This window comes from Podospora anserina, chromosome 2 (assembly GCF_000226545.1).
Source record: "Podospora anserina S mat+ genomic DNA chromosome 2, supercontig 2".
NCBI lineage: Eukaryota > Fungi > Ascomycota > Sordariomycetes > Sordariales > Podosporaceae > Podospora > Podospora anserina.
Window position 1 is genome coordinate 2,151,974 of NW_001914858.1, and position 17,738 is coordinate 2,169,711.

General features: G+C 54.3%; 6 protein-coding genes across 6 annotated transcripts, besides 1 other annotated feature; 3 read left to right on the top strand and 3 right to left on the bottom strand.

Annotated features, from left to right (window-relative positions):
- Window positions 1-589: 589 nt before the first annotated feature.
- PODANS_2_5900 (uncharacterized protein) lies at window positions 590-2,558 on the bottom strand (the record flags this gene model as incomplete). Its single annotated transcript, XM_001911321.1, has 2 exons — window positions 590-1,024; window positions 1,080-2,558. 2 exons carry the CDS (start codon window positions 2,556-2,558, stop codon window positions 590-592), a joined length of 1,914 nt encoding a protein of 637 aa, XP_001911356.1.
- Window positions 2,559-2,956: 398 nt separating this feature from the next.
- Window positions 2,957-3,071, top strand: a tRNA (tRNA-Leu).
- Window positions 3,072-5,251: 2,180 nt separating this feature from the next.
- On the top strand, window positions 5,252-8,263 carry PODANS_2_5910 (uncharacterized protein; the record flags this gene model as incomplete). Its single annotated transcript, XM_001911322.1, has 1 exon — window positions 5,252-8,263. One exon carries the CDS (start codon window positions 5,252-5,254, stop codon window positions 8,261-8,263), a length of 3,012 nt encoding a protein of 1,003 aa, XP_001911357.1.
- Window positions 8,264-8,802: 539 nt separating this feature from the next.
- On the top strand, window positions 8,803-10,149 carry PODANS_2_5920 (uncharacterized protein; the record flags this gene model as incomplete). Its single annotated transcript, XM_001911323.1, has 3 exons — window positions 8,803-9,007; window positions 9,208-9,358; window positions 9,420-10,149. 3 exons carry the CDS (start codon window positions 8,803-8,805, stop codon window positions 10,147-10,149), a joined length of 1,086 nt encoding a protein of 361 aa, XP_001911358.1.
- A 516-nt stretch (window positions 10,150-10,665) lies between these two features.
- Window positions 10,666-12,024, bottom strand: PODANS_2_5925 (uncharacterized protein; the record flags this gene model as incomplete). The annotated part of the gene is made up of 3 exons (XM_001911324.1): window positions 10,666-11,278; window positions 11,416-11,565; window positions 11,918-12,024. The coding sequence occupies 3 exons, from the start codon at window positions 12,022-12,024 to the stop codon at window positions 10,666-10,668; spliced, it is 870 nt and encodes a 289-aa protein (XP_001911359.1).
- Window positions 12,025-13,264: 1,240 nt separating this feature from the next.
- On the top strand, window positions 13,265-15,893 carry PODANS_2_5930 (uncharacterized protein; the record flags this gene model as incomplete). The annotated part of the gene is made up of 3 exons (XM_001911325.1): window positions 13,265-13,319; window positions 13,388-14,935; window positions 15,043-15,893. 3 exons carry the CDS (start codon window positions 13,265-13,267, stop codon window positions 15,891-15,893), a joined length of 2,454 nt encoding a protein of 817 aa, XP_001911360.1.
- Window positions 15,894-16,215: 322 nt separating this feature from the next.
- PODANS_2_5940 (uncharacterized protein) lies at window positions 16,216-17,484 on the bottom strand (the record flags this gene model as incomplete). Its single annotated transcript, XM_001911326.1, has 1 exon — window positions 16,216-17,484. One exon carries the CDS (start codon window positions 17,482-17,484, stop codon window positions 16,216-16,218), a length of 1,269 nt encoding a protein of 422 aa, XP_001911361.1.
- Between the last annotated feature and the right edge of the window lie 254 nt (window positions 17,485-17,738).

Here is a 17,738-nt window from a genome sequence, read left to right on the forward strand (position 1 = left end):
AGTTGTCTATTGGGTGGATTCTGAAAATAAAGGTAGGAGGTTGACACCGCCATCAATTGCAAGAAACATATTTTCAATCACGGGTCGTTGGATGGGACGCGACGAGTCTCCAACGAGTAGCGCGACCTACGCCGCTGTCACTTATTATACATGTAGGGCATTTGTCTAAATATTATTAACATTTCTTAATTTTAAGGACGGGGAGGCTTGAGAGGGGTGGTGAGAGAGAGGGTCATGGGGTTGGGGAGAAAGTTTATGCTGGCAGCTGACTTTGTTTATACTCTTTGGCAACTGGCAATTTTTTTTGGCGATATTGAAGCATGGAGTTTTCCCAGCTTTTGACAGCCTGTAACATTTGAGATGGAACACCCAAGGACATCACACGCTTGTATGCTCAGATGTTGTCTGAAGACGTCAAAGTGAAACCCACACAGCGCTCATCAGAAACTCTTTTCTTATGCAACAATAACTACCGTAGCAATGGTTTGTGTGTCAAAAGCTTGTTATTTTCAAGAGTTTCCTTCGAGCATAAAAACTCCAACCTCCCATGGTATCTTTTATCATACAAATATCATACATCCTCTCTCGCTCATGACTGCTCACCACTAGCCTCCGGTTTCCACCACTCGTCGACCTCTTTCCCTCTCTGTGCCTTCCTCTGCCGCTTCTTTGCTTCCTTTCTCTCCTTCTTGACAGTCCTTAGCTTCTCCTCGGCTGCTTGTAGGCCTTGGTATAACGCAGGGAATAGACTGTCTTCCCTTCCCTTGCCGGGGTTGGCTATTGGCACTCCGTAGCTAGTGTCTGAGAAGAGCTCGGTGTTTTTGAATGTCCTGTTTTCTGGCAACACCCCGAGCATGTCGAGGAGTTGGTCTGCTTTGGTAGGGAGGAAGGGCTGTAGGAGAATACCGCAAACCCGCAGGCTCTCTGCTGCGAGGCAGACCATTTCGTCGGCGAGATCATGATCTTCTTGGTTGGTGCTCTTTTTTAACCTCCAGGGTTCTATTTCCGAGAGAAGGGCGTTGGCCTAGGGTTATCATGGTTAGAACGGGCTCTCAGAAAGGGAAAAGAAATAGACATACCTGAGTTGCGACCTCCATGATGGCCCGCAGAGCAGAGACAGGATCCAGATTCTCCATGTGCTTGTCCACAATCGCCGGGAGCGTCGCCAAGTTGTCCTCCGGGAACTCTATCCTCCCCCTCGGCGATCTCGAAATAATCTCCTTCAGATCCCAAAGCTTCGACCTCGTTATCCTCGACACCAAATTCCCCACCCCTCCCTGCAAATACTTCTTGTGCTTCACCAGCAAGTTATCATTGTTATAATCCGCATCATTCCCAATCCCCCCCTCGAACATGAGGTAAAACCTCAACACATCCGCCCCGTGCACATTCATGACATACATCGGATTGACCACATTCCCCAAACTCTTACTCATCTTCGTCCTGTTCATCGTCCAGTGAGCGTGCGTGAGCACCTTCTTCGGCATCGGCAAATCCAACGCCAACAACAACGCCGGCCAATACACACAGTGAAACCTAACAATATCCTTCCCAATGACATGCACATCCGCCGGCCACCCACCCACCTCCCTCCTTCCCGGCTGCCAGTTCGGGAACCCCGCCGCAGTGATGTAATTAATCAAAGCATCCACCCAGACGTATATCGTCTGGCTCGCATCCCCCGGCACCCTCACCCCCCAGCTCAACCTACTCGCCGGTCTCGAAATCGACAAATCCGTCAAATGATTCCTAACCCAATCCACCACATCCCCCATCCTCTTCGCCGGCACCACCCACTCCGGATTCTCCCCATAAAACCCCAGCAACCTCTCCCGTAAAGCCGTCATCCTGAAGTGGTAATTCCTCTCCTCCACCCACTCAACCTTACTCCCGCTCTCGACACTGGCCATGAAAACCTCCCCCGTGAAAGCATCCATCTTCTTCTCGATCTGACTTTCTGGATAAAACGCCTCGTCACTAACGGAATACCATCCCTCGTGTTTACTCTCGTATATCAACCCCTTTTCTTGCAGCAAAAACCAGAAATGTTCCACCGCTTGGATGTGGTCGGTGTCGGTGGTGCGGATGAAGCGGTTGTACGATATCTGGGCTGTAGAGGCCAGCTCTTTGAACTGTTCGGCGGTTTCGTCGCAGAATTGCTTGGGGTGCATGTCTTTGTTGGAGGCCGCTTGCTGGATTTTCATGCCGTGTTCGTCTGTTCCTGTGAGGAGGATCGCGGGACGGGAGTGGAGGACGGATTGGTAGCGTTTGAGGACGTCGGCGAGGGTCATGGAGTACATGTGGCCGATGTGGGGGGCGGCGTTGACGTAGAAGATGGGGGTGGTGACATAGTAGGGTTTGGTGGGCAAGTCGGTGGTAGAGGAGAGTCGGGGGAGGGAGGTGGTGAATCTTCGAGGAGAGGAGGAGGAGGAGGAGAGGCAGGAGGTACATGTCCAGGTCTGGCGGCGGGTGGTGAGTGACCATTTTGAAGTCGGTAGGCGCCGGAGGGAGGCAGCTTTTAGGAACTCCATTGGTGATGATTTGACCAATTGGTCCATTCCCCTGCGTCGTGGGATCGGTCGGGAGGGTGGGAGTCGGGGGCAGCTGTCCTCGTCGTCGTCGAGGTGAGCTTGGGGTTGCGATTGGGGAAATATTTCGATAAGAGCTCGCGATAAGAGGTACCGAGACGGAAGTAAGTGGGGAGGGGGTTAGGGTTGAACATGAATGGCGTAATTTGCTGAGAGCTTCACTTTTTGCGACCCCGCGCTAATGCGGGGTTAAGCACGAACTTTTTGACTGCTCGAGCAGTCCAGCTTTCAAGTCCAGAACTGTCTTTCATGGTTCGTCCTTGAGATCGTCTCACTTGATCAGATCCGCATATTTCAGATCTTGCTCCTCGGAATTGACATTTTCCTCATGGTGGCTATTCCCACCTCCATCTTGCATCAAATAACAAGGCTGGATGGCCGAGCGGTCTAAGGCGCTAGACTCAAGATCACAGTATCTTCTCTTCTATAGAAGGGTGCATTCTAGTCTCGAAAGAGGCGCGCGTTCGAATCGCGCTCCAGTCACTTACTTTTTCCACTTCTCTCCACTCGGCCTGGATAGGCTGAGAAATGGTGGCATGCTTTTGTCTTTTTACAGGAGGCCCCCGCTGGTGTCCAGTCTGAAGCACTCGTTTATGCCTTCATCCAAAAGAACAGTGTGTTGCGCAGGTTGTGCCTCGAACAAAATGATCCAACAGTTGGCTGCAGTGTTGCTGGATTGTAGCAGTCAGGGGACATTCTGAAGGCTCCGCCTCATGCAAAGAGTCCCTCACAGACCAAGCCATGCAGCCTCGTCAATATCCAGGCATAACATTCCTGGAAAAGGGTCAGATTTTGGACAGCGTTGCGTTAGCTAAGAAATGGCACTTGGCGAATATTGTACTCGAGAGGCACCTGAATGGTCTGGCCCTTTTGGAGGTCGTTTCTTCTCCCGCCAACATGGATCTCGGGTCTGGTCGAGGGCAGTGTCATGCACGACGTTCCAACAGCCTCCTTTTGATAGGTGCTGGGTAACAGGTTGGTTTTGCGCAAACCTATGGGGTTTTCTGACATTGAGATCGGAGATATCGATATGATAATTTGTGATCCATGCATGACCAGAGTATAGGTAGGATGTATCGAATGAGGTTCTTAACATGTTGGGGGTGAGTCGTGGGCTTCATATTCATCTATCCTTTTGGGTATCTCGACTTTCTGCGAGCAATATGCGAGGCTATGTAAGACTGTCTGAGGTATCCGTTACATTTCGGCCCGGAGTCGACCGACCGACCGACCTGTCGTGGGATTCCGATGTGGCCAGGTTGCTATGCCATCAACGACCGCGCAGGTCAACATCTGCTGGTATCCATATGGGGAAAGCTCTTGGAGAAAATATAAAGTCCGTAGAGCCTCACGGAAAGCCTATACTATCAGCCACCTCCGCACCTGCACATTATGGTGGTTTGGCGTGGCTTCTGTCGCTGCCGATGTTTTCTGGAAGTGTAAGAGAACGATATGTGATTCCCAAAGAGGCTTAGTGTCGTAGGGCTTAGCTGGTCGTCGGACCTTCGTGAAAATGACCTGAGTTGGTGAAGGCGAGACTTGGCGATTAATGAGCTCAATATCTTGCTAGGATCTAGGATAGACCAAAGTCCCAGAAAGATGAAGTTCGAGATGGTGCTGGAGCCATGGCTTCCCTGGAGTTGTTCTCTATCAAGGTGTTGGGGGCGGTTGACGAAGGAGGCCTGGTTTGGAGCGTTGAAACGACCGTCATGTTGGATGTGGCTGGAACATGGCAACCAGCCGATCCGTGGTGATTGGTCCTGTGAGATGACGGATGTGCAGTTGCATGCATCAGGCAAGCATCTCGATGCATAACCACGGCAGGAACACGATAGACAAAGTCGTGGAAGATCATTCGCTGACCACACATGAGAGGATCGTGAGGCATCTTCTCATGAGATTCACCCATCGTTGTCGTTGTCGTCGGTCGGGCCAGAACATGAGCGCGAGAAGCGCCAAGTGGGGTTACCATTATGTCAAGAGATCCCTAGGGGTCCGTGCAGGGGCACTGAGGGGCAGAGCCCAGAAGCTGTGCGGCGGAGGGGGTGATGTGATGAACGATGTCATCTCGCAGAACATTCGAACGCCCCTTTCAACCGGCTGTCAGACAGTCTGATGTTGTCTTTCTCTCGACGGTGCCGCAGACACTTGTTTGTAGCCTCTTGGGCTTGATGGGCTCTGGGAAAGTCCACATCATCAGGCGCCTGTAAGGTAATGTAAACGCTTGTAAAGCGGTCTCTGAGAACCAATAAATATCGTGATTCCGGCCTCCGGGTCCCCATTGCGCAGGCCGCCCCTGCCCAAATCCATCTCCCTTACTGGCGGCCACACTGCAACCAAGGAATACTGCAGCTGGACTGCAGCACCTACCAACCACCACCAGAGGCCCCCCACTTGGTCTTTGCCGTAGCTGTTTGTTTCTCTTCCGCTATTTCCTCCCCGTCCCGATTCTCGATAGCTTCCACTCTTGTCTACTTGCTCATAGCTTGCCCAAACACACCCAACCTCACTTTGTCCAGCTTGAGTCTGTCAAGCGCCCCTTGTACACGCACAACCAAACCCACCACTCCATCTACCCCGCCTTACGATGCATCTACACTAGGGTCAAGCCCGAACCACCCCGCTGGACCATAGCACCGATACACTCTGAACAAAACGCAAGCATGGGCGATAGGAACATCGAAACTCTCCTCAAGACCGGGTCATGGACCATCCCTTCGCGCTCAAGAAGCCCGCATCCGTATGTATATCATGAGACCTTGGAAGCTCATGTCTCTAACGAGAGCAGTGACCGTCGTCCCTATGAAGACGATCAGCCGTCGAGGTCACACAACTATTCATCGTCTAGAGATTACAGCGATAGGCCGACCAGAGAGTACAGCGATAGACCAGCCAAGCCTTACCACGATGAACCGCCCAAAACATACAACGATGGTCCAACTCGATCATACAACGATATCCCCGCGAGATACCGAGAGACACCGTCTTACTACAGCGATGTACGACCGCAATCAAATATCAGCGTCCCCAAGAGCAAACGAGCACCCCGCCCACTTGTCGAAGAGGAGCATGAGTCACTAGCGAAGGAGTCAGCAGAGTCTCTGGCCGGCGTAGTGTCTGATGAGGAACCCCCATACCGCGGTGAAGTTGATCAACAGCCTCTCTTGCTCCCGGTTCACGAGCACAACCCCGAGAGACGATTTGTGATTATTCCTGGAGCCGGGGAAGATGGGTCCGCAACCGAGGATGAGCACTATGAGACCAACACTTGTCGGAAATATGTGATCGTTCCACCAAACGAAGAGGGAAAGGACAAGAAGGAAAGCAAAGATGACAAGGGCGACAGGAAACCTGCCGAAACGGCCAAGAGACAGGAGCTACCGAGACGAAAGAGCCACCAAGATCTGCCCCGTCTGGATACTCACCTCGACGAGCGTGACCAGGATCCGACCGCTCGAGTTCGCCGGTCAAACAGTAGACATGATAGGGAGAAACCAGTTATTGACCAGGACTCTTGGGACCGCCCCAGCGCCCGAGACGAACGAAGCGCGAGACCCGGGCCACCACGGGACGATGAGCTCCTGACGCCTGCCGTCAAGTATTCCAACAGTACAAGGCGGGACCGGGAATATCGGGCTTATGACACTGGAAAAAACCCAGCATCTGCCCGAAGTCCCTCTACCAGAGGTGACCGGGTCGATCCGAGAACTACATCTGACAACCGAGGACCATCAACTCGACTAGATCCTGGTTATCCCCCTAGCGCCGGAGGTCATAAGAGAGCATCCTCCACTGTCAGCGGACCCCCCCGTGATGACCGAACTCGAGACAGGCCGCGGTCGATGGTCTACCCTATTGGAAATTTTGAAGGCTTTGATGACGGCGGTGCTGATGACATCATGTCGTTCATGGCGCCCGGCATCAACTTTGATCCATCACGGAAGAAACCCGAGACCTCACCCCAAAGAGGGCCTCAAAGTTCTCAACATCGCAACCACCGTGCCGGGGAAGGCATGCCAATCCCTCAAGCTTATGTTGCACGCCATGGCCGTTCCAACACTCGCGAGAGGAATGACTATTCTAGTGATGATAGCCACCGTGGACGTCGGCAACCCCGGGGAGAACGGCCATATCCAACACATCCGTCGATGGAGCCGGAGTATCCTCCAGAGATGGTTTCACCTGAGCAAGCCAGAGTACCGAAGCCAAGGACCGGCTCGCCCTTGCCTTTCCCCACTGATGATTCACCAGACCCTAGTCCGCAACACGCAACTTTCCCAAGACACACCCGAGGCAGGTCGGATTACCGCTCAAACTCACCCTCGCCGCCCAGACGGAGAGGTACGGGGCATGGCCGAGATGCCAGCATGAGCACCTCTTCCCAGCCCGGATCGATGGCAGGCTCTCTTGGAAGGACCAACGGGTTGGACAGCAGAAGACCGCAGGCCAAGAACCCAGCAATCGGCATTCTGCGACAAGAATCGTCTCTTGATCCCAAATCACCAGTGATGTATTGGCAAAAGGGCCGTTTTGATCCTCTTGATGAGACTTCCAGCCCGGCCGCCCAGGTCATTTCCGTTCGCCGGTATCTGGAGGACGCAAGCAAGGGGTTACTTCCTCAGTTACCAACCTGCCACTTCCAGAACCCCACCTCGCCGTACAAAGCATCCGAAGCCGGGCAGTGGATGACGCTCCAACGCGCAGAGAACTTTATCATCTGTCCCGACTGCTACAAAGATGTCTTTGCCAATTCTACATACCAACATCTGTTCCTCCCTGCCCCGCCACCCCAGCAGCCTGTATCGTGCGACTTTGGTAGTCAGTTCTGGTACCGTATCGCCTTTATCCTCTCGTTGAAACACAACCATACGGACCTTCGCCTGTTGCAAGCTGCCTCCCTGGTCGCTGCTCGGCATCAGCCCTGCGCTGGAGGTGTACGAGCCACGAGAATCTGGTACGGCATTCTGTCGCCCAACTCGCGACATCCGCGCCCCATCCCGGGGTTCGAAGTCTGCTCTTCGTGCGCCAAAACCTGCGAGGCCTTGCTGCCCAACTTGGCGGGGGTGTTTGTCCCCTTGGATAACAATGAGCCGATGAAGGGCACATGTGAAATGCATTACTCCCCCGATAGAAAACGGTTCATGGATCTGTGGGACCATCTGGAGGGGGTGAGCGATCAGGCTGTAAAGATGATGATGGCGCCGGACTTGGTGCTGTTGGCGGACAAGGTACGGGATACGGTTCACTATGAGGAGTGCAAGAGGAACACGCCGTTGAGAAATAAGAAATGGTTCATGATGGAGAGACTGCCGGAGATGACGGTTTGTGGGGAGTGTTTTTGGGAGGTGGTGGTGCCGTTGCTGGAGCAGGGCAGACAGGATGGAGGGGATGTGAAGGGGGAGATCCCGAGGAACTTTTACAAGCACATGCAGAGGGTGGAGGGGCTGGCGAGTTGTCAGTTGTATAGTGAGAGGATGAGGAATGTGTTTAGGCTGGCGGCGGAGCGTGCGGATTGGAGGTTTTTGGAGAAGGAGGTGTTGGAGAGGATGAGGGCGATTGTGGAGATTGAAAAGAGGTACAAGGTGTTGATGGAGATGAAGAGGGAGGGGGCAGATGAGGAGATGGTGGAGGGGGAGGTGCAGGAGTTGATTAGGAAGTTGAAGGTTGTAGAGTAGAGGAATGGTTTCCTTTGTGAATATTTTGTTCGAAGACATAGAGGAGGCAAGATACCAGATATGTTTACGTTTGAGAGATAGTTTACAGAGTTAGGAGAAAGACAGAAGAGAGACCACTCCTAACGCCGCCAATGCTTTTCATCGATGGTGAATTGATGGCGGTTGATGCTGATTTAGGAAGTTTGATGATGATGAAAGTGAGGACGGTGCTGCCGGCTGCCTGCCAGCCGAGTTGCCAGCTGGGCTCAGGTGGACCCCCACCACCCTTTCGGCCTAGCGCAGATTAGGGCCAGTGGGTTGTGCACTGGCGACCCCACGGGCACACGCTCTGCGAAATATTGCAAAATTTCAATTGGAGCTGCAGCTTGGTCCCGACTTTTTCGAACTTCAACAACCAGCCCACCGACCAGGTAAGCAAACGCCCTTCCTCCTGTCCAGCCCGACGAGAAATTGCGGAAGCTCTCCCAAAATCAACATCCAACTGATTCGGACCCAAAAACTAACAGCCTCTTTCGACACTTGTCCCAGCACCGGACAAGATGGCCTCCAGACCGACTGTCACCGTTCTCGGCGCCGATGGCAAGGCCACCGGCGCCACTGAGGTCCTCCCCAAGGTCTTCAGCGCCCCTATCCGCCCGGATATCGTCAAGCACGTCCACACCGGCATGGCCAAGAACAAGAGACAGCCCTACTCCGTCTCCGAGAAGGCTGGTCACCAGACCTCTGCCGAGTCTTGGGGCACTGGTGAGTCGCATTCTTTATGGGTTGTGGGAATCGGGGGAGCACGAGAGAGAGAGGGGGAAGGAAATATGGGGTTGGGCGGTCGATGGAGACGAGAAAACGAGGAACACCATGCGAGACGAAAACGAGGGGGGTGTGGGTGGGGGGAGGGGGAATATCGTCAAAAAGTTGGGTGTGGAATGCTGATTGAGGATGAAATCTAGGTCGCGCTGTCGCCCGTATCCCCCGTGTCTCCGGCGGTGGTACTCACCGTGCCGGTCAGGCCGCCTTCGGTAACATGTGCCGTTCCGGTCGCATGTTCGCCCCTACCAAGATCTGGCGCAAGTGGCACGTCAAGGTCAACCAGGGCCAGAAGTATGTGATATCGAAATTCCGTGGAGATATGGGACGTTGGGTTTCTAACAGGTTTTGACAGGCGTTTCGCTACCGCTTCCGCTCTTGCTGCCTCTGCCGTCGCTCCTCTCCTGATGGCCCGTGGCCACCAGGTCTCTACCGTTCCCGAGGTTCCCCTCGTCATCGACTCCGCCGCTTTCGGTGTTGCCTCCAAGACTGCCGCTGCCGTCGGTCTCCTCAAGGCTGTCGGTGCCGGTCCCGAGCTCGAGAAGGTCAAGGCTTCCAAGAAGCTCCGTGCCGGTAAGGGTAAGCTCAGAGGCCGCCGCCACCGCCAGCGCCGTGGTCCTCTTGTCGTCTACTCTCCCAGCACCGACGGCAAGGAGCTCGTCCAGGGCTTCCGCAACATCCCCGGTGTCGAGACCAGCCCCGTCGATGCCCTCAACCTCCTCCAGCTCGCCCCCGGTGGCCACCTCGGTCGCTTCGTCATCTGGACTTCCGCCGCCATCAAGGAGCTTGATGCCGTCTACGAGTCCAAGAAGGGCTTCTTCCTCCCCTCCAACGTTGTCGCCAACGCCGACCTTACCCGTCTCATCAACTCTTCCGAAATCCAGTCAGTCCTCCGCGCCCCCAAGGGTGAGGCCAAGACCAAGCGTGGCCACGTGCTCAAGAAGAACCCTCTGCGCAACAAGCAGGTTCAGCTCCGCCTTAACCCCTATGCCGCCACCTTTGCCAAGGAGAAGCTCGGCGAGGTCAAGGAGGAGGGCAAGCCTGTTCGCGTCAAGGCTGACTTCCTCGGTCAGCTCAAGGAGTAAGCTGCTGGTGGAGTGGAAAAGGGAAAAGAGCGACTGGTTGTGGGTACTTTTATCGGCGTAACGGATAATGGCATCTACGCGTCACATCAATGAATTCTGATACCAGATTTTGGCCAGGTGGCTGTTGTGATTGGTGACGTGTGACCATGCATGATGATTTTCAGCGTAGCAATAAGACTTTGTCTGAGCCTCACGATATGCCTGTCCAGAGTTTTGATTGTTACTTTGTGTTGTACGTCTTTGGGGATTTTGCAAATATCCAGTTCATCCGACAGCCGTCAAAATGCCATCAAAAGGAGCCAAATCCAGTCATGAACAATTACCAGGCAGTACTTTGATATCCGTTTCGAGGTAATATGTGCTTGATTATGTCTGTTCCTTGTCTACGCTAGATATCGTATACCGTGACTGTATGTACCCTGTCTCCATGTGTAAGGTATGTTTGTGTATCGCTCGAAGAATATATATACGTTTCTTGAACCCCCTTCCCGTTTCCCAGCCTTTGTTTTTTCCATCTCAAATCCCCACCTCCTTCCCCATCTGAACCACCATCACGTCACCCTCCTCCAAATCCGACGACGACGCCGAGGGTGAAACTGGTGATATCCGCACGTCCTTTTCTTTTGCATCATTATCATCCTCCCCCCGGCAGAGTAGGATCTCCCTCAACCGCTCCCGCTTCTGCTCCCCGAACCCGATGGCATCCAGGTACCCGTCCACGCCCCCGTAGGTTGCGTCCAGCCAGGAGATCACCGACGATACCATGGCTTGGTCTGTCTCGGCGAACGAGTCGGGGAGGCCGACCTCGCGGACCTCGGCGAGGCGGATGGAGCGGATGAGGGGGGAGGTCGAGTTTGTGAGGTGGTAGTCGTGGGTTATGGCTTGGACTGGGGTGTGGAGGATGAGGAGGATGAGGAGGGCCAGGAGGCCGGTGCGGTCTTTTCCTTGGGTGCAGTGGATTATTTTGGGATGGCCGGAGAGGCAGGAGGAGAGGCAGAGGGAGATGGAGGGGGAGGAGTGGGAGAGGGTGTTGAGGGAGAGAGAGGGGAGGCCTAGCGGGCCGAGGGCGTGGGTTGAGATTAGGGAGATTGCGTGGGGGCGGGAGAGGGGGTAGAGGAGGAGGAATTTACTGGGTTCTCTTGTCAGTTACCGGGGGGGGGGCGGTATAGAGAGGTTGAAATGATAGGATGGATGAAACGTGAAGATGAGGCTGGTTTTGAGGTCTTGATGGTGAAATAGGTCGAGGTAATAGAAAGGGTGTCTTACAAGATGTTGAACCAGGATAGTTGCCAGAGGAGGAAGAGCTCGAAGCGGCGGGAGGGGAGGATGATGCGGGTGTAGGTGATGCCGGGGATTTTGAGGGGGAGGTTCTTTTGGAGGAATTTGTGCTTTTCTTGGGCGATGAGGTGCTCGGTTCTGTGGGGAGGTTAGTATGAGATTAGATGAGAGACATACAACAGCATTATGTGGAAAGCAGTCTGTCTAGGTATACATGACCCAAGACATTGGCAACGTGACCAGTGTAACATGAACAAAAAGTACATTCAGAGTTCATGATCAGAAGAAATGATAGTAAATAGGGGCAGTACTTTGACCGGAGATCAATCACCGATTTGATGCCATAGACCTCTGTGAGACGGATCCTGTCTTTGTACGAAGCATCGTCCAATTTTGCCGAACGGAAAAGAATGCCTTCTTTGAGTACTCTATGGAATCAATGTTAATCACACTGCATCTACACGACTTGTAAGAATGTGGACATCTCTACCTCTTCCCCAGAAATGCATTCACCGTCTTGCCGACATCACGAAAGTTGATAATGCCGTCAAACTCATTGTACTCGGTGTCCTCGAGCTCGGACCATGTATCAAGCATGGTGATATGCCCAGGGCTTGGAGGAGGCAAAGCTTTACACGCGATTGGCTAGTTGGGGAGTCGATGCTGTGGGCGGTCATGTGAAGGCTGCTTGATGGCTTGGAGCTTGTGGTGGACAAGTGGTGAGCTGTTTTGCTCGATCACGAGTCAAGGGTTTCGAGGCGGCGCACAGACGACGTTTCGTGATCGCCAATGGTGGGTGAGCCCGGCGGAGTGGATAGCAGGGGTGAATTTCAGCGGGGTTTTGGCGTAGGGCGGGGTTGAGGATGTGAGTGCATCACGACACACATCACGGGTTTTTTGGAAGACAGAAGAGAGGCAGAGAGATTTTGAAAGTGTACTTGTCATTGTGGCATTTGCTACTTCGTATTTCCTTATTTCCGGGGAGGGAGGTAGGCAACTTTGGGATAGGCGAGAATGGGTGTCACCGGAAATGCTATGTGGTATTATGTCTCCCAGTACTACCGCCTGCACCAGTGGTTGTTCGGTTCTTCAGACATCTCGAAGTACATAGAACAGGCTGATGTCGATAGATGAAACAGAGGGGACCTACAGGTATTTCAACGATGTGTGGCTTTCTCAATGCCAAGCCATCCGTGGCCTGTGTAGCAGCTGATGGTTGCTGTGGCGGCGCTGGGCGGGGATCCCAAGCCACCTGAACTCAGCTGCTTTTGGCACTCGCAGCGGGTCAACTGCAGGGTTGCACTGCAGCTGTCGACGGTGTGAGAGGGCGAGCTGCTGATGAGGGCGATGACGTCGGCCAGGCTAGATGACGATGCTTTGTCCAGTAAGCCGCCGAACGGCCAACAGTCTGGAGATGAACGCCGTCTTATCTCTTGGAACACAAAGCCCTCATAGCCTAGAACTGGGTCCAGCTCCATTTCCTTTTGCCCAACATCAGACCAACTCTGCTGGCCCTTATGATCGCGCTCATCAGACAATCCAATACAAACGCTGAGACCGACCTATCCGACCAGGCTGTCTATCAATCTATTGCCTACCTATTCTCACCACCGAGCTGGCTACCCCATCTCACCGATCACCTGCATCTTTTGTTGTGCCTGGAATATTGAATTTTGTCTACAGCACAACTCACTGCCTACGTAAAGTCGCAAATCATCTCCGCCATCTGCCTGAACTGGGACTTTGGGCTTTTCTTGTGCAACTTGGTTTTTCCATTCACGAATCTCAATCAATTGCGCAACCTTCATACCTGAACATTCACAACATACATAGCGCAATGGTGTCGGCGTCACTAACCACACACAGGGTCGCACCTCGTCCCATAGCTCCGAGTAAGTTCCTTGCGGAGGTTCCTTCCTCTGACTTGCCCCATTGTTTACGTCAACTTACAACTCTGCAGATAATACGGGCCGCCTGAGATATGCAAACGCCGAAGACCTTCCCGGCTACCCATCTGCTGGATTGACCGAGGGGAGCGCTGCTGCTGCGAGTGCTGCCACACTAGGCTGGGCAAACAGAAAACCGACAGAAGTCTGGAAGCCCAACTCCAACATCACCAGTACATCCGCCTCAACCGCCGCGCTCTTGGCTGCCGGCAACAAGACATCACCAGTCGGCCGTGAGAACCAGCCCGTTGGCACCGCCGGATCTCAAGCCGCTGTGGCTGCTAGTTCAGCACAACGGCAACCGAAAGCACCATCATCACCGCCATCGCAGTGGGTGTCGTCAGCGGCAAACCTGGCTTTTAGTGCTAACAAACCGCCGCCGCCGCCAACCATCACCGTATCAAATGCAGCTGGGACGACCCCGGAACCAGCTACTCTTGGGAGGCAGAACTCTCTGCGCGCCGCCAAGGGGGCCATGGCAGGTTTGAGACCACGAGCAAAGTCGACTCCTCAACCTGTGGTGCAAGAGACATATCCTGACCAAGCGAACTCCGCTTCGAATGCCCTGAGCGCTGCCACAATAGCACACCGACCAACGCTATCCGAAACGGGAGGAGCCGTTCCATTCACCACCATGGACAGGAGGATGTTTACTTCGAACCCACCCGTCAGGCTTGAAGTGGAGGAAAAGCAGAGAGCCGATGTGCTTCATGCTTCAGCAGTGGCCATGGCCAAGAGAATGTATAACCAACAGCAACGTCGGACAGAGGAGAGCACAAAAGCACATGCCCGATCCTCATCATTCCCCCGACACGATCCAAATCGCCCGCTAGATGCCGATGAAGAAACTCCCGTCATGCATAATAACCTGCAGGAGGCAGCATATCGATTGGCGCAGGAACGCCTTGCTAAACTGCAGGAGGAGCATCAGAAGAATCGGGACATGTCGGACTATTATGGAACACCAGGAGGGCCAAGCCGCACCAAGTTCGGAACGATCAGAGGGAGGCTCACTAGGAAACGCTCCTCTAGTGACGGAGATCTCCTTGAGGACCAACGACGTTCCCAGCACATCCGGAAGCAAATGTCGATGCTGAATAGCAAGCTGTCCGAGGTCGATGAAGAGAAACGAGCCAAGGACCGGCAAGCTTTACTTGCCGCTGCTCAACGCAACGTACGGGCTCAACTTCACGACATGGACGAGAAGGTGCTGGCAGAAAAGGGCGGAATCAAGGCGAAGCCCATGGGTGATTGGGAACGCAAAGCCTTGATAGCTGCTCAGACGAGGTTCGACGAGAACAATACTTCGTATCACTCTGGAAAGATTGATATCGGTGGTGGAAAGTTTATGGACCAGTCTGAGGTGGACGCGATTGCCGCCAGAAAGGTTCAACCTTTGCTGGACGAAATTAACGAGAGGGCTGAACGTGAACAGGCGAGATTAGAGGAGGAGCGTCTGGAAGAAGAGAGACGGCGGGAAGAGGCTGAGAGGGAAAGGCTGAGAGAGAAAGAGGTACAAGATATTCATAAGAAACTCAAAGGTATGTTACTTCTCTCTTCCAGTGTCGTCTCAGCTGCTAACATTTTCAAGACCAACAGAAGGAAGACGAAAAGGCTCGCAAAGCTGAGCTCAAGGAAGAAAACAAGAGACGCAAGGAGGAAATCAAAGCCATCAAACAGGAGCATAAGCTGGCGACGATGGAGGGTAAACAGAAGGAGAAGGAGGTGATTGGCCCCCCACCAGCAGTTGACACCGAAGAGACAGCCGTCGAGCCCGTCGCCGAGCCATCACCGGAGACAGAGGACAAGCAACCCACCACCGCGCACCGGCACGCCCTCTCCATCAGCTTCCCCCGCCGGAAAAAGATCACCAAAGAAACACCCTCCTCACCTGAAAAATCCCCCAAATCAGAAGGAGAATCCCACGGCAGAGTCCGCACCTGGCTTCTATCCCGGCTCCCCCGTCCTCGCGCCAAATCCTCCAGCGCAGCAGAAGGCCCCAACGACCCAAGCACAGCCAAAAAAGGGGCCTTCATAGGCGGAGGAGCCCTTGCTCGCTTGGCACACAACAACTCCAGCTCCCCATCCGTAGCCGGCTCCCAACCCCAGGCAGCGATTAACCGCCCTTCCACCTCGGGAGCAGACTACCTTGGAACTAGCTCCTCCCTGCACGAAGTCGCGATGGCAGGCAGACCACAACCCCACGACGAGCCCGGGGAGGCAAGTGGGCTGAACCCTCCTCCACCTGCGATTGTCCGTCCGGTTACGCCAGCGAGGACGATATCGCAAGTTAGCGTGCCTGTCTCGGATGTCTCGGAGAGGACGGTGAGCAGTTTGAGTAGTAGTGATGACGGGCATACGGTGGATAAGTTTGTCGAGGCTAGGAGTCAACTGGGGAGTCCGCTGACGCCGCCGAGGACGCTGGGTGGGAGCTTGGGGGTCCCTGTTGCGGGGAGCAATGGGAGGTCGAGTCCGTTGGGGAGGAGGGAGTCGAGGTTTTCGGAGAATTTGTCGGAGTAGGAGACGACTGAGACGATGACGGGGTGGTTGATGGGGTGGTTCTGGAGGAGGGGGTGAAATATGGGTACAGGTGGCGTCTTAGTAATGGTGTTGTGGCTGGAAGTAAGCAACTTTGTCACTGGTTTGGGGAATAGCGTCAAGTTTGTAATGTTGGGCAACGGTGTCCTAGCAATAACAGAATGCGCGGTCATTCTGTCTTGTATTTCACTTTTGTTTCGTTTATACGACCATTCATATACCCTGTGCTGTGCTTCCCTCGAGGCCCTTTCCCAAATGTCCCAAACGCCGACCAATGCGATATTTCCGTATTCATCCTGTCTCCTTATTTCATAGCCCCAAAATCCAGCTTCCTCGCCACTTTGCTCCCCCTATCCTCCCCCTCCAAAACCCCATTCCTCCTCTTCAAATCCGCCCCCATCTTTTCTTCCCCCCCCCCGCTCTTCCTCGGCAAATCTTCCTTTCTCGTCGGCTTCGGCTCCGTCCTCCACCACCTGTGCTCCAGCATCTCCCTGGCCGTGATCCTCTTCTTCGGATCCAACGCCAACGTCTTGACCAACAAATCCACCCCCTCCGACCCCACCGCCCCGAACCGTCCCATGTACGCCTCTTTTCCCCACACAGGCGTCACCTCGCTGGGGACGGTATACTGGCTCAACTGCGTCACGCCCGGCCAGTTATCTTCCGTCGGCGTCCCAATCTGCTTGCAGATCAGCGCGATCTGTTCCACCTCTGTGTTGCCCGGGAGATACGCGGTTCGAATGATCAGCTCGGCGAACACCATGCCCACAGACCATATATCCACCGCGCCCGAGTAGTGCCTTGCGCCAAAGAGGAGCTCAGGAGGGCGGTACCAGCGGGTGATGACCGTGGCCGTCATCCTCCACCCCGGATCGGAGAACCCCCTCGCCAGACCGAAATCAGCGAGCTTGACCTCCCCATCAGCGGCGATGAGTAAATTGTTTGGTTTGATATCCCTGTGCAAGACGTAATTCTCGTGGCAGAACCAGACCGCCCTCGTGAGCATGCCCATCCAGGCTTTTATATCCCCCGCGCCGTACCGGACCCTGTCGACGTCCTTGATGAGCATTTCCAGGTCCCCGAGGGGGAGGTACTCGAGTACTAGATTCAAGTTTTGGTCTTTGGAGGAGAAGACGGAGTAGAGCTGGATGATGTTTGGGTGGCCGCGGAGTTCTTGGAGGTGTTTCAGCTCTCGTACGGCGTCGGGGGCGAGGCCGTCGTTGTATTGGGCTTGGACTTTTATCTTTTTGATGGCGACGAGGGAGGTTGGGTCGGAGCGGGAGTGCCCCAAGTAGACGTTGGCGTAGGTGCCTTCGCCTAGTTTGCGGCCTTTGACGTATTTGCGCTTTTCGAGCTCGTTCATTTGCTCGATTGGGTCGAGGGTGAGGGAGGGAGGGGGGGTGGTGGAGGAGGAGGGGTCTTGTCGGGGGAGGGGGAGGATTGGTTTGGCTGCTGAGAGGGGAGCACCGCTTGGGGTGCCATTGCTGGAGGTTTGTTGAGAGGAGGGGGGTTGGCGTTTGTGAGGGGAGCTGAGAGATGGTTGGGGGGGGTAGACTAGGGGGGAGACGGCCATGGTCGCGGTGGCGGTGGTGAGGTGAGGTTGTGGTCAGTATGTATCGTGGGTTGTTGGAAAGTCAATCTGGAAAGTCAATCTGGAAAGTCAATCTGGAGTTCAGCCTTGCAGTAGCCGTCCGTGTGTGGGGAAGGTTTGATTCCATTAGGGCGGTGAAAGACGGGTGACAAAGCGTTGACAGGGGTCTGCTGTATCTTCGATCCGCCAAGCCCACTATAAATCGGCAGAGCCCCCGCCCGTTGGAAGGGTCCACA